Below are 15,097 nucleotides of genomic sequence, written 5' to 3'. Positions count from 1 at the left end.
ACTGCGTCGCCTTATATATATATATATATATATATATATATATATATATATATATATATATATATATATATGTATATATATATATATATATATATATATATATATATATATATATATATAAGGCGACGCAGTGGCACAGTAGGTAAGACAAGGATATATATATATATCTGAGCCTCGGCTGGGTCAGTTGGCATTTCTGTGTGAAGTTTGTATGTTTTCCCCGTGTTCCCATGGGTTTTCTTTTCTCTGGGTCCTCCAATTTAACCCACAAGTCCAAGGACATGTAGTATAGGTGAATTGGATAAGCTATATTGGCCATAGTGTATGTGTATGATTGACTGTGTATGGGTGTTTCCCAGTGATGGGTTGCAGCTAGAAGGGCATAAACTGCGTAAAACAGGTGCAACAGAGAAATACTGGGAGGTCTCTGTAGACTGATGGCATTTCATGCCGTTCAGCCTTATGACCTTAAAATGCGAGTAAAATTACCTGTTTTGTCATCACTTTAGACATTACGCTAAAGAATCATTCAAGTACTGGCTCTAAAGTGACGTTGAAGTAGCAGCTGTTTCTGCTGTTCTGACCAGCTGCATATGTGAATGAATGGCGTAAGAAAGTAGTTTCTCAATAAATATATACATATAGATAAATTTATAGTCAAATAAAAAATAAATATATTTGCTAATAATTTGCAATGCTTTACAATACAAAGCCAAAATTGTTCCAATCTAATCTTTCAAAAAGACATTTTGTGGGATTATATTCAGCTAATTTACCTCCAGAGTAAGACTAGATTAAACCAACTGAAGAAGATCATCGCATCCAATGCTGATTCTCCACAAAAGCACATCTGTATTCTAACATTACCACAATACGACATGTCAGAACTTTACATGTTGACTGATCGGCTGTCATTAGAGAGCCAGTGTTTGAGAGATTCAGTGCTGCAGTGATGTTGCTGAGCAGATTGGTAGATTTGGAGCAGTGAGGTTGACACAGCACAGCCTGTCTCTCACACACACACACACACTTACACAGCGCTCCTTCAGTGTCCTCGCAAAGTGCAAATGAATGCAGGAGCTTAATGTACAAATGAGATTCATACAGAGAAAATCAGCCCTTAAGAGGAAGCGCCGGAGTGACATTACTTCAGACCCTCTGTGAAATCAGTAGCTGTGCGCAGGTGTGTGATCGCTGTCTTTCCTCCTTTCAGGTAAAATCAAATACTCGGAGCAGGTGTACGATGCATGCATGGATGCGTTCGACTGTCTGCCTCTGGCCGCTCTGATGAATCAGCAGTTTCTGTGTGTTCATGGTGGTCTGTCTCCCGAGATCCACACGCTAGACGACATCAAGAGGGTGAGCAGCAGTGTTGGACTGTGCAAAATAATGTGCATTCCAAAATGTACAATTCAACAGACATTGATATAAAAGTGAACACTGCTATAAAATACATTGACACATTGTTTAAGGGGCTCTTTTTGGGAGGTAAGTAGGCTCATTTTACAACACCCCTTGAGTAAGCAGTTGAGTTTTACCATTTTTAATCTATTTAGACGATCTCTGGGTCTGGCAGAAATACTTTTAGCTTAGCTTAGCTTAGCATAGATCATTGAATCAGATTAGACCATTGGCAAATCACTCAAAATGACCAAATAGTTTGATGACGTTCCTATTAAAAGCATTGTTTCATCTGTAGTTACATTGTGTGCTAAGACTGCAGAAAATAAAAGGTTGGCATTATCTAGGACGATATGGCTTGGAACTATACTCTCATTCTGGTGTAATAAACAAGCTGTACCTGAGAAGGTCTGAAAAATGCTGCATAATATCATTGTACCTGCTGCTGCCATGGTACCCTACAACAACAAAGCTAAGCTAAATGCTAAGCTAAGTTCAAAGTGCTCCTGCCAGACTTGGAGATCAGCTGAATGGATTTTAAAAATGGTAAAACTCAACCGTTTAACTCTGGGGGAGTTGTAAATTTATTATTTTTTTAACTTGGTGTTCCTTAAAATTGTTCTCTGATATCCACATAGAAGTTAAGTGATTTAGATACAGTAAGTGGCTTAGATCCCTGCTAAAAAAATCCAGCTTAAACCAGCCTAGTTTTGGCCACTTCTAGGCTGGTTTACAGCCATTTCCAGCCTGGTCTTAGCTGGTCAGGCTGGGAGATGACCAGCTAAAACCAGCTTGACCAGCCTAGCCAAGCTGGGAGTCCAGCCAAAACCAGCTATATCCAGCTTAAACCAGGCTGGTCAAGCTGGTTTTAGCTGGATTTGGCTGGTCATTTTCCAGCCTGACCAGCTAAGACCAGGCTGGAAATGGCTCAAAACCAGCCTGGAAATGGCCAAAATCCCTCTAAAACCAGCCTGGTCAACCAGCTAAAACCAGCCAACCAGCCTAGGCTGGCTTAAGCTGGATTTTTCAGCAAGGATAAGTGCAAAAATTATCCAGAAATGGTTTTACAAGCCCATTTGAAACCCTTTGATTTGCCCCATAATGGAAATCACTGTTTTAGGCAGGATCTATAGCAAACTGTGCTGACAAATTATGATTTTTAATGTTAAATATATTTTTAAAGGGGCTGTTGACATAAAATTGACCTAGATTTTGGTAAAAACCCAAACAATCCTAACATACAAACGAAACGAAACAAAAACATTTTAGAAAAATTGACACAAGGAAAAAAGTACTGAACTACTGAAATCTAAACGTTGTATTAAAGAGGCTTGGTAATGGCAACTTCAATATGTCTTTTTTGTTTGAAGAATAAAGCCATGGCCATTGCCCAGGTGTGACCCAACGCCCCAGACTTCAATCGAGTTTAAAAATCGTGACGTTCTGTGGGTCTTGTCTATCAGCTCTGGTCTTTAGTTCATATTTTCTGTTGGATTCAGGTCAGGTGATTGGCTGGAGCATTCTAGCAGCCTCCTTTTCTTTTCTGAATCCAACTGAGAGTTTCCTTGGCTGTGTTTGGGATCATTGTCTTGGTAAAATGTCCACCCTGGATTCATCTTCATCATCTTGAAGCACTGTTTCTAACTACTGAGAGATTTCGGCTGCTGTCTGGGCTTTCCATGCTTTTCTACAACTGCCTTTCTTTACATGTTTAAATTTTTCCCTCTTGTCGTGTCATTTCATTTAATTACATTGTTAGTGACGTCTGTGTGTGTGTGTGTGTGTGTGTGTGTGTGTGTGTGTGTGTGTGTGTGTGTGTGTGTGTGTGTGTGTGTATATATATATATATATATATATTAGACTCATTTTCAGAAAGACCTGACTGAGCAAATCTGGGCCAATTTGAAATTTTTTAGACTTAAGGCTGGGCTCTACCAGCAGATGTTTGATGGATCTTCTCTAAATCTCACCTTATGCTCCTACTGTATTTTCTTCTTGATATACAGGCTGTGCACAAATAAAGCATAACTATCTTTCTGTCAATTTCACTTTACTATGCTTTACAATTAGCAATGTAAATTTTATCCCTAGAGGGTCCAAAAAGCACAAATATAACAAAATAACAAAGTATATAAAGTAAAAAAAAAAAAATGACCAAGTAACAAAATGAGTAGTTTTAATTGCAGAGCTTCTCTATTTAAAAAAGAAGGGAAACATTTTTTTGAGAAGAGAAAAAAAGTTTTTGGTTAGAAAAAGTAACGCAAAATAACAGAGAAGTAACATATTGCATTACTTAACATAAAAGTAACTAAGTAACGCAATTAGTTACTTTTTTGGGGAGTAGCTCAAAATAGTAATGCATTACTTTCAAAAGTAACTTTCCCCAACACTGCTAAGTAGACTAATCAGTCCTGTAATTCCTTCAATAAAATTGTGAAAAATGTCCACAAAGATGCAACGAAATGAGTGCAAGACCCTTTAGACCAGGGGTGTTCAAACTCGGTCCTGGAGGGCTGGTGTCCTCTATATTTTAGCTCCAACCTTAAGTAAACACACAGCCTGTTTATTACGCCAGAATGAGAGTATAGTTCCAAGATATAGTTCTAGTTCTAGAGTATAGTTCTAGTTCCATATCATCCTAGATAATGCCAACCTTTTATTTTCTGCCAGTCTTATAATAAAAGTACTTTCACTTGAATGTGATTTTACAGTAGTCTTTCCACCACTGGATACTGTTTATTGATTTGTGATTATTATCAAACATCATTTTTAATTTATATTGATGTTGTTGACAGTCTCTTTGTTGATCTGTCAGCTGGACAGGTTCAAGGAGCCTCCGGCGTTCGGCCCCATGTGTGATCTGCTGTGGTCAGACCCGCTGGAGGACTTTGGCAACGAAAAGAGCCAAGATTATTTCAGCCACAACACTGTCCGCGGATGCTCCTACTTTTACAGGTAAATGTGAATGTAAAAAATGATGATCTTCTTGATGTCTCAGTGGTTTCTCCTTGACAGCACATCTCCTTCTGTAAGGATCTCTACACTGACTGTGCTTTAATTTAACAAGATTAAAGCTCTCAGCAACTCTCACATGGTCGCCCACTGAAGCTAAGCAGGGCTGTCCCCGGTCAGTACCAGAATGGGAGATTGCATGGGAAAGCTAGGTGGTGCCATAAATGTTGTTAGTGAGGGGGCACTCAACCTGTGGTCTGTGTGGGTCCTAACACCCCAGTATAGTGAAGGGGACTCTATACTGCACAGTTAGCACTGTCTTTCGGGTGAGACGTTAAAACCGAGGTCCTGACTCTCTGCAGTCATTAAGAATCCCGGATGTGGCTGCCAAGAGGAGATTCCCCCCAATGTGTAAAGCGCTTTGAGTATCCAGGAAAGCACTAAATAAATGTAAGTAATTATTATTAATATTAAATTATGCCATTTAACTCAGAAAATATCAACTCATTCATTTCTAAAATTCTTTCAAGACCTAATTATCTGAGCTGTTTTATTGTTATTATTTTTTATATTGCATTTTAATAAGCCTTAATTTTTTATTTAATAAAAATTAATAAAATTTAATGCATTTTTAATTTAATATATATATTTAATTTATATTGAAATTTTTTTTTTCTTTATTATATATATATATATATATATATATATATATATATATATATATATATATATATATATATATATAGTTTTAAAATGTGTGTGTATATATATATATATATATATATATATATATATATATATATATATATATATATATATATATATATATATATATGGATCTTTATATAATTTATACATTTTTAATTATTTATGTATTTATGTATGTAACAATAAAAACACTATTATTTGAATATATTTGTATTATACATAAATATATTTTATTTAATATTTTATTTAATGTTTTACAATTATTTATTCATTATAAAACCTATATATATATATATATATATATATATATATATATATATATATATATATATATATATATATATATATATATATATATATATATATATATATATATATATATATATATATATATTCCTTTTATACTTTCATTAAAATTACCTCTAATACTAAAAAGCTTCTGTTAGAGCTATAGCCCTACTCTATGTTCAAAATTGTGTCATTTAAGTCTCTTCAATTGATTGTATTTCTTTAAAGATATCTAACACAAAGCTGACACTTTCTCCTGAGCAGTGAAAGGACCACTCCAGAGCAAAACACAGTTCCTCCTGGTCAGCTTGTACAGTGAAATAAAGGTGTACATGAAAGTCAAGCGCAAGTTTAATTGTAATTGTAAAGCAGTCAAACACTGGCCAGCCTCAGCACAACACACAATCCCACAATCCCACGGGATTCTGCGCTCTGCCGTTACCATGACAACTGGCTACTACTGCCAGATCCGCTGAGATATGAAGATCCAGAGATACAGTGAGAACCTGAGAGAAACACACAAATGATGGAGAGAGAATCGAGAACAGGGCTGAGCAATTCACCGAAATCAAATCAATATAGCAATTCGGCGATGGTGAAATCCCATCAGCTGCCATTTCCTATGCTAAGATTTTTAGTAGTAGTGCAGAACTTTAGGCAACAAAAGAGAAGCTTTTGTTCAGACTACACAATATTAGCCTGATTTTAACACAATCTGTTCGACATTATCACCGAATCGGTCATATTATATACTATTATCACCCTGTGTTAATGCGCATTTCAAAGTATAGGTGATGGATTGGAAAAATGCACCAAAAAAGTTTATATGCTCACTTAAGGAAGATTAGGATTTGTTTAAAAAAGGCTTAAATACGATTTATGGGAGATGGAAACGTATTTCCTGAATAACCTCTGACGTAGCACACATTACACCCACGTGACCAATCATCTGTTTCCATTTGGCTCGCCTTGCTTACTGTTGGTTACTAAAAGCGTACCAAACCGAACCAAACCGTACCACTCAGTGGAAACGGGCCATAGGTTACCAATACTACAGTCAGCCACTCTAATAATAAGATTGAAATTCACCTAATTTGCATGTATGATTTTTGCGAAATTTTACGAAAAGTATCTCTTTGCGTTACGATGGAAACCTGACCACCATATTGTGTCATAGTGAGGACAACATCCCAACTGAAAGACTGTCATGTTTAATTGTGAGGCAGAGCATTTCAGTGACCATATAAGTATCGGTCAATATAGTATTATTTTTAGTGTAAATATTATCAGGGATGGGCAGTATTTATGATACATGTATTTCTTCGTACTTTGTAATTTGTATTTTAGAGTGTTTATGGAAATGGGTTGATATTTCAACCCAGGCTCATTCTAAAAACGTAGTCCTGTGGACGTTTCCGGAGACCGCGAAATACGTCCCGGGAAGTATGTATTTTTGCAGTTTTTGTTTTTGCAAATCCGAGACAGGCCGCTGTATGCGCTTTTTCACATCTCAAATGTCTCTCACGAGTGCCTTTCGCCCCCACGCTGTTCTCGCATGAACCCACCAGAGGCTGCTTTAGATCTATTGAATGATTGAATTGCCGACCCACCCTCCTCCTTCCCTAAACTCAACCAATTTTACAGATTGACCCGCCCGCCCGCTTACTTCCCTAACCCCAACCAACGGTTTACAAAAGCCATCCAGAAAAAGGAAAGCCCTCGTCTGATTTTTACCAGGATTTTTGTTTTTGTCTCACCTGATTTCTGGAACCACTTTTCCCTGGACTCGAACACAGATGTTGTCATCATTGTAGTCAACTCCTCTTTGCCTCTCAAGTCTGCCGATGTACACGACAAGCTAACTGGACAAGCTAGTTGTAGCGGGAAAGCCCTCCACATGGAGGCAAGCGGTCAGCCGGTAAGCACCAAAAGGAACGGCGTCATACTGCCCCCTTAGCATTCGCTTAAAAAAATTAAATACAGCCATACTTACCTCCAGCTACATAATTCGCGGTCTCCAGAAACATCCGCGTGACTATGTTTTCAGAATGAGCCTGTATTGTCATATGTTCTATTAAAATACTTTAGTGTCTTGTATTTTGTATTTTTAAAATACTGTAAAATCTAAAGATAAAAAATCTAGATAGTGGTAAAATCTAGAAAATGACATCATAAAAATGTGGTTTAAAATTTATGCTTTCTCAGTTATTTGCCTAGGCTTGGGTTCCAAACAGAAAGTTGATCAAGAAGGTGAAAATAGGAATATGGAGCCTCCGATACAGTCATTCTCTGTTGCCTCACAGCAAGAAGGTCGCTGGTTCAAGCCTCGGCTGGGTCACTTGGTATTTCTGTGTGGAGTTTGCATGTTCTCCCCATGTTGGCGTGTTGGCTTAGAGAATTTTGAATATAGGACTTTAGTGCTTAGAGTTTATTGGAATTTAGTGCTCCTCGTCACCATCTCTCACTAGCAAAAAACTAACAGTTGGAGAAGTTCTCGGTTAGAGATTTTCTGCTCAAGTCGTCAAACTGAGACAGAATGCCAGTCCAGAGTAGAAGCACATTTGCAGATTTGATTGAAGATTACAAAAACAAACACTTATATTCTGCGGATTAACTTGTGCAGATTAATTGTTGACCTCAGAAATTGCAATGTGAGCAAACCAAGTAAATAGTGTCAATTTTTATTTCACAGTAACTGTTGTAATATTATTGAATATTATCTACCCTGCATTAGGATTTATGCTTTTTTTTAAAATAAGTTAAGAAACTAAGATATAAATACAATTTTTTTTCGTTGCACTGATAAATAAATAAATAAATAAATAAATAAATAAATAAATAAATACATAAATAAATAAATAAATAAATAAATAAATAAAAATATTAATTAAATAAACAAATAAATAAATAAATAAATAAACAAATTTGATCACAATTTAAAATTATGTTCATTCATTAATTAATTTTCCTTCAGCTTAGTGCCTTTGTTTATTAGGGGTCGCCACAGCTTATCCAGCATATGTTTTACACAGCGGAGGCCCTTGCAGCTGCAACCCAGTACTGGAAAACATCCATGCACCTTATTCACACACATACACTACACCCAATTTAGTTTATTCAATTCACCTGTAGACCAATTTGAGGGATGTAAACAATAACAATGGTCCCAATGTACTTCCTGTTTTACATTAATAATTTCTACAGCTTTTCAGAATCCAAAAAAAAAAAACACACACATTGATGAATAACGTGATGATATCTGTTTTAACATTAAGTTATTATTGAATTGCATCTTGCAACAGTTTTGAAATAGTTTGATAAAAAGCAGGAAATGTTCATAGGCCAACAGCATGACCACATTGAAAGGGTCTATAGCACGTCTTTAGACTGTGGGGGAAACCGGAGCACCCAGAGGAAACCCACGCCAACATGGGGAGAACATGCAAACTCCACAAAGAAATGCCAACTGGCCCAGCCAAGGCTCGAACCAACGACCTTCTTGCTGTGAGGCTACAGCGATACCCAATGCGCCACCTAGTCACCCATTAAATTGATTATTATTATTAAATACTTTATTATACTGTTATATGTACGGCAATAACACAATAAGTAATAAATACAGTTTTATTTTACTGTAAAAATAGGACTTGGCTATATATATAAATGTACATTTACATCGACTCATATAGCAGATGATTTTATCCAAAGCGACTTACAAGTGAGATAAAAATAGATTGTTTTATAATAAAAAACACACTTTAAATCATTTGAGTGTAGCAGTATTTTTTTTTTCTTCCTCTAAGCATATGGGGAGACCATTATACACCTTTAAAGAAAGACAGAGAGATTTAAAGGTCATGAGAAGTGCTTTGAAATAAGCATTTTTGTTCGAAGTGTGATGTAATTTGAACTAAAATTCGAAAACAGGACGGGACATACAGTAAGGCCCCGTTTACACTAGTGCGTATTAGTTTTAAAACGGCGTTTTAGAATGAAAACGATCCGCGTCCACACTCGCGTTTTACCCAGCGTTTCTGAACTGCTCTCCGTCCACACCAAAACGCTGAAAACGCACATCACGTGACCACACACACACACTTTGGCAATCGCTGGAGCCCATCTACCCAGATGAGAGCTCTGCTAGTCGGACTTCTCATCAAGCATCTCCCGCTGGATCTAATCTCACTATATTTATTAAACGTGATATTTCATTCATCTTGTTGTCTTTATCTAACGACATATTCCCTGACTTTGGTCACTGGAATCTATTACTTGTTCTCAGGTAACGTGTTTTGGCTGAGCGCAAAGATAAGTTAATGATTAATGTAAGCACGTAGCCTACATTCTGTATATTGACTGATCGCTTGCCTTTATTTCCTATAATGTATAAACTTATTGTATGTTATACTTTTATAATGGCCATTATCGATTATTAAAACTGATATTCAGCAAAAGAGAGGGTGTGTTTCGTATTTTCACTGAAATTGAAAGGAGGCAGTTGTTATCGGCTCCGTTTTGTTATAAATATGCACACAGTGAAGATGACTCTCATGCAGCACGACGCCTCAACATTTCTGCTGTCTGTTTAGTTGTTAATATTAAAATAAAAATAGGCAGTTCCTTATATCAAGTTTACATTTTATTGTTGAGAAAGTGAAACAACGTAGCCAAGTTGATGTGAATGAAGTTATAAAGTACACTGTTCCCTGTGAAGATTGACGCGTGTCCTCGGTATGTTTTCCATATCAAACTGAGAAGAAGAGATGCAGCCTTGATCAAACTTGCGAAGTCTGAACTTACACGGAGAAGATTCAGGACTGAACTGTGTGTTAGGCTACTTAATATTGAGGAAAAGCCCCAATCAGAGAGGCGAATGTCTGCAGCCCCGCCTCCGTTTTCAGATATCTCCGTCTTTCCCCATCCACACTGAGACGGAGCTGCAGCGTTTTAGAATGAAAACGGCCTCTCCAGCGTTTTCGAAACGCTCCGTTTTCGGCGCTCGAGAACTCCGGCGTAGTGTGGACGGATGGCGTAACCGTAGCAAAACTTATGCGTTTTCAAACTAAAACGCATTAGTGTAAACGGGGCCTAACTCCAATAGCATGTTGCTTCAAAGGGTCACGAAACCCCTCTGTCTCAGCAGGGTGTTTTCACACCTCTAGTTTGAAAAAAGTCAGGAAAGTGGGTGTGTCCAGCTCGGTTTTGGTGGAAGTGTCGGGGGAGGGAAAGAGGGAAGATTTTGCATAAAAATGGCAGTTTCCATTTGGGCACGCGCTGATTTTCACAGAGGCAAAACAACATGCAGACGCAGGGGAGACAGTGACTGTTTACATCTGGGGTGTCAAACTCAATTCCTGGAGGGCCGAAGCCCTGCACAGTTTAGTTCCAACCCTGCTCCAACACACTTACCTGTAGGTTTCAAACAAGTCTGAAGGACTCAATTAGTTTGATCAGGTGTGTTTAATTAGGGTTGGAACTAAACTGTGCAGAGCTGCGGCCCTTTTGGAACTGAGTTTGACACCTGTGCTTTACATTGACAACAGTAATCGAATTATTTGCCAATGAGAAAGATTGAGCTCAAGCGCATATAGCGATAGACTGATTTCACACGGCTGTCATTTTAAAAGCGAAAGCGAGGCTCAGTGAGAAGAAACCCGAAGTATCGTATGGAGTCACACAGGAAATGTCAGTTTAACAAAATGTATTGCTGTTTGAAAACGGTATATCAATGTAGGTGTGTAGTGAATTTGCAGTTGCCTCTTAGATGTAATAACCTCAGACAAGTTCCGAAACTGTCACTAAAATATCTGTGATTGTGAACAAGGTCAAATTAATTTGTTAAAATAATGGAGAAGCAGATCGGTTTGACTGTACACTGGAAATACCTCACTCTCCCGGTGCTAAATCTTTTTTCCCTCGGTATGCAGAGGAGTGATCTGCGGGTGGGAGAGACTGCTGTACGAGGACTGGGCTGCCTGTCAGTGCTCTGATGCTGGGGAGGGGCATCAACCGTAGCACTTGAGAAGTGTAGGGACGGTACATGGGCATGTGAGAGTCTATACAAAATCTCCAGTAACACAAAAAAGTCGCTAGATTTGTTGCTTTTTTGAAAACTTGTCGTTTAGGGGGTCTGAAAAGTCGCTAAATACAGCGACAAAGTTGCTAAGCTGGCAACACTGACCACATAAAATAAGCGGATATCGTATTGAAGCGGGTGGGATTTGTGAGATACAAGAGAGCATTTGATTGGTCCAAAGATTTGATGAAGTGACATCTAACAATTGTTGATCCAATTAGATAGAAGTGACAAACTGCAAGTTTTAATGTTTGTATCTCCTAAAATGTTAATTTTGTCAATGTTTTTGAAGCATAGACTGGCACATACAGTAGATATTCTTAAAATGATAGTTTACTGAAACTCTGATCATTTAGGGTGCTTTCACACCTGTGAAACCTGTGAACACCACCGAAACAGCGTCAGAGTTTCACGGTTTCACAGAAGTCCCGGTCAGCTGTCACATACTTTTATTTTAATTTTTGACTATGAGCAATGAGACAATATTAGCGAAAATCTGCGCTTCAATTTTGAATGGTGACACCCACAGATGTCCTCACTTAATGTAGATCAGAGGTTAGGCTTTCTTATACATAGCAGTTGGCTTGTGCATTATAGAGAGAAATAACAGATAAACTACCTGCAGTTCGGTCAATTTTCCTAACGGATAAACAGCTCTCGTTAATAGTTCAGCATGCTTTCACTTTCGTATTTTACATGAAACACACATTTACCGTTAGGAATGACCTCCTGCCCTACTCATAATTCTCTCCTCATATAGCCGTATATATGCCTATGACATATCCATGATACACAGTGATATAGCCTGGCTCGGATTGTATCGCTTTCTCACTACAATCGATCCGCTCAAGAGTTCGTTTCAATCGAGCCGAGAACACCTCATTCAGGTGATCTTGGACTGATTGTTTTGGCGTGGATCTGAGCGCGATTGCTGGTTTCACATATGCCAAACGGATCGCGCTAATTGGGCAAACGAGACTAGGTGTGAAAGCACCCTTAGCCTTTTTTTTTTTTTTAAAGCTGAAAAAAAAGCTGCAGTCATTGATTTTAGCTTTTCCTACTATGGAAGTTAATAGTACAGGTTTTCAGCTTTCTTCAAAATATCCTCTTTAGTGTTTAAAAAGTAAAGATATATAGTCTTTAGTGTTTAAAACCTCCCATAGAGGTTTGGAACCTCTTGATGGTGCGTAAATAAATACATTTTCATTTTTTGGGTGAACTACCTCTTCAAGACTAACACAAACATAAAAAAAACTTTATTTTGATTTCTTGTAGACTTTAAACCACATCTAACATTGCACAGGCTCTGAATGAGAGCCTCGAGTGTGAATGCTATTACCCACAATTCTCACTGTTTTCATTTCTTATGAAACCTTCTGAAATCAATGAAACATGCTGGCTGGTGAGTCTGTGCATGCTGTGCTTTAGGCCTGTCACTTTCAATACCTCAGTATAAAAATATCAGACGGTGACTGCTAAGTTAAACTGACAAATAACAAGACTGCTCTTCAGCATGGCCTTATAACACCCAGCGTAATGCCTTCATCTCTTCTCTAGGACCATTTTTTGATTTTTTGAGCCGAAATTAATGGTGATTTTACACATTTACATCGCTGCTACCCCCTGGTGGCTAACAGTGGTATGACAATAATACACAGGCTAGCGATGGGTTAAAGAGATAATTCGCCCAAAAATGAACATTCCGTCATAATTTACTCATTCTCTGCTTGTTTTAAACTAGTTTGAGTTTCTTTTTTTATGTTGATCACAAATAAAGATTTACTAAAGAATGTTTAGGGGCAAAAACAGCTTCTGACTTCCGTAGTATTTTTGGTTTCTACTATAGAAATCAATGGCTGTTTCATTCTACAGAAGATAGAAACTCATTCATTCATTTTCTTTTCGGTTCAGTCCATTTATTAATCGGTGGTCATCACAGCGGAATGAACCACCAAGATAGAAAATCATAAATGTTTAAAACAACTTGTGAATAGGTGGAAATTTATTTGAATTATCACTTTTAAATCTGCTGTTTGATATTTAAGAAGCTATATAAAGCTGTAAAAATATATGAACCTATATCAAACCTATATCAAATATATATATATATATATATATATATATATATATATATATATATATATATATATATATATATATATAGGTAGTGCTGTCGCCTCACAGCAAGAAAGTCGCTGGTTCGATCCTCGGCTCAGTTAACGTTGGAGTTTGCATGTTCTCCGTGGGTTTCCTCCTGGTGCTCCGGTTTCCTCCACAGTCCAAAGACATGCGGTACAGGTGAATTGGGTTGGCTAAATTGTCCGTAGTATATGAGTGTGTGTGTGAATGAGTGTGTGGATGTTTACCTAAGATGGTTTGCAGCTGGATAAGCTGATGGTTTATTCCGGGCGACCCCGGATTAAAAAAGGGACTAAGCCAACAAGAAAATGAATGAATGAATGAATGAATTTTTCTACATGGGACATAAAGAAATGAAACTAATAAACTAAGGGAGACATTTTGAATGTACACTTTAAAAAATATTGTTTAGACCAAACCAAAAAAATTAAACAGAACAGTTTACATCAATATATTAAAGTTACAACAACATCTAACAAAATTAAGTTCAGACAACAAACCTTATTATGTTAGCCAAATGGCCTTTTCCTCTTCAATCAGTGGCACTTTTACATAGCATAAACTCTATTTTTTAAAAAGTTTCGACTACTTTTTTAAAATCAAAATGTAAAATCAATCCAGTGTTACGTACTTAATTCCCATAATTATAAATGTAAGTTTTTAAGTTTAGAGGCTCAAATAAATTAAATAGCTGAAATTGTTAATTGAATGTTTTCAAATTTACTGTTCATTTAGTTGCTTGTAACAAACACATTCAACAACAACATTTTTGTTTTCCAGTATTTTATTATTTGTTTTAAACCACAGTCTTTCAGTATTTTACAAAACAAAAATATGTACTGTCTCATATAAACAGTATGAAAAAAACAAAAACAAAAACAAAAACATCAGCATGTGGACTTAAAAATACAAAACAACATAAAGAGCACAATCTACTCTGAAATAAGTCAAGACTTAAGAAAATAATGTTTTTGAGATGCATTACTTTTCCACTGGGCTTCAGTCCATTAAGTTTGAGAAACAAACTTTACAAGTATATTTAAGTTCCTTGAGGTAGTTCAGATTCAGAGTGTATATCATGCCCATCAGCAGACCACAGCACCTTCAGATATCCATTCCATTTAGGATTCTCATGCCCTTAACTATGGTTTCCATCTTGCGGTTCGATTCCAAAGTAGACTGATTACCAATAATGTAAATTGTCATTACTTGCCTCCTCATTAAGGTCTTCCTCATTAAGGTCCTGCATGCATCCTCATTAAGGTCGTCCTCAAATTCTTGTGTATTCTTGTAAAGCAAAAAAAAAAACTTTTTTGAGTCAAAAAACACTGCTAACGTCAACTGTATTTACCAGGAGTAGCCAACACTCTAGTGGAATGGAGAAAATTGATTTGGAAGTTAAATAAAATTCTGATATCTCACTTTAAAATGTCCTTTGTGCCAAACAGTCTAAACTATGCCTAAAACTTGTCCAGACTTGCTCGACTTCTTGTTCAGAGGGGGAGGAGCTTTGAAATCCAGAACCAAATCCAG

The 15,097-nt window shown here is 37.0% G+C and overlaps 1 protein-coding gene across 8 annotated transcripts in view; it reads left to right on the top strand.

Annotated features, from left to right (window-relative positions):
• The window catches only part of ppp3cb (protein phosphatase 3, catalytic subunit, beta isozyme), a 103,381-nt gene that overhangs the window by 66,604 nt on the left and 21,680 nt on the right, over positions 1 to 15,097 (top strand). For all 8 annotated transcript variants that reach the window (XM_087280495.1, XM_087280491.1, XM_087280492.1 and 5 more), the window contains 2 exon segments: positions 1,214 to 1,359; positions 4,217 to 4,356. In XM_087280495.1, coding sequence (XP_087136621.1) covers positions 1,214 to 1,359; positions 4,217 to 4,356 — 286 coding nt within the window.

This window comes from Danio rerio, chromosome 14, assembly GCF_052040795.2.
Source record: "Danio rerio strain M-AB ecotype USA chromosome 14, GRCz13ab, whole genome shotgun sequence".
NCBI classification, from domain to species: Eukaryota; Metazoa; Chordata; class Actinopteri; order Cypriniformes; family Danionidae; genus Danio; species Danio rerio.
The sequence above is the reverse complement of the archived record's forward strand: the minus strand, read 5'-3'. Positions and strand labels throughout refer to the sequence as shown.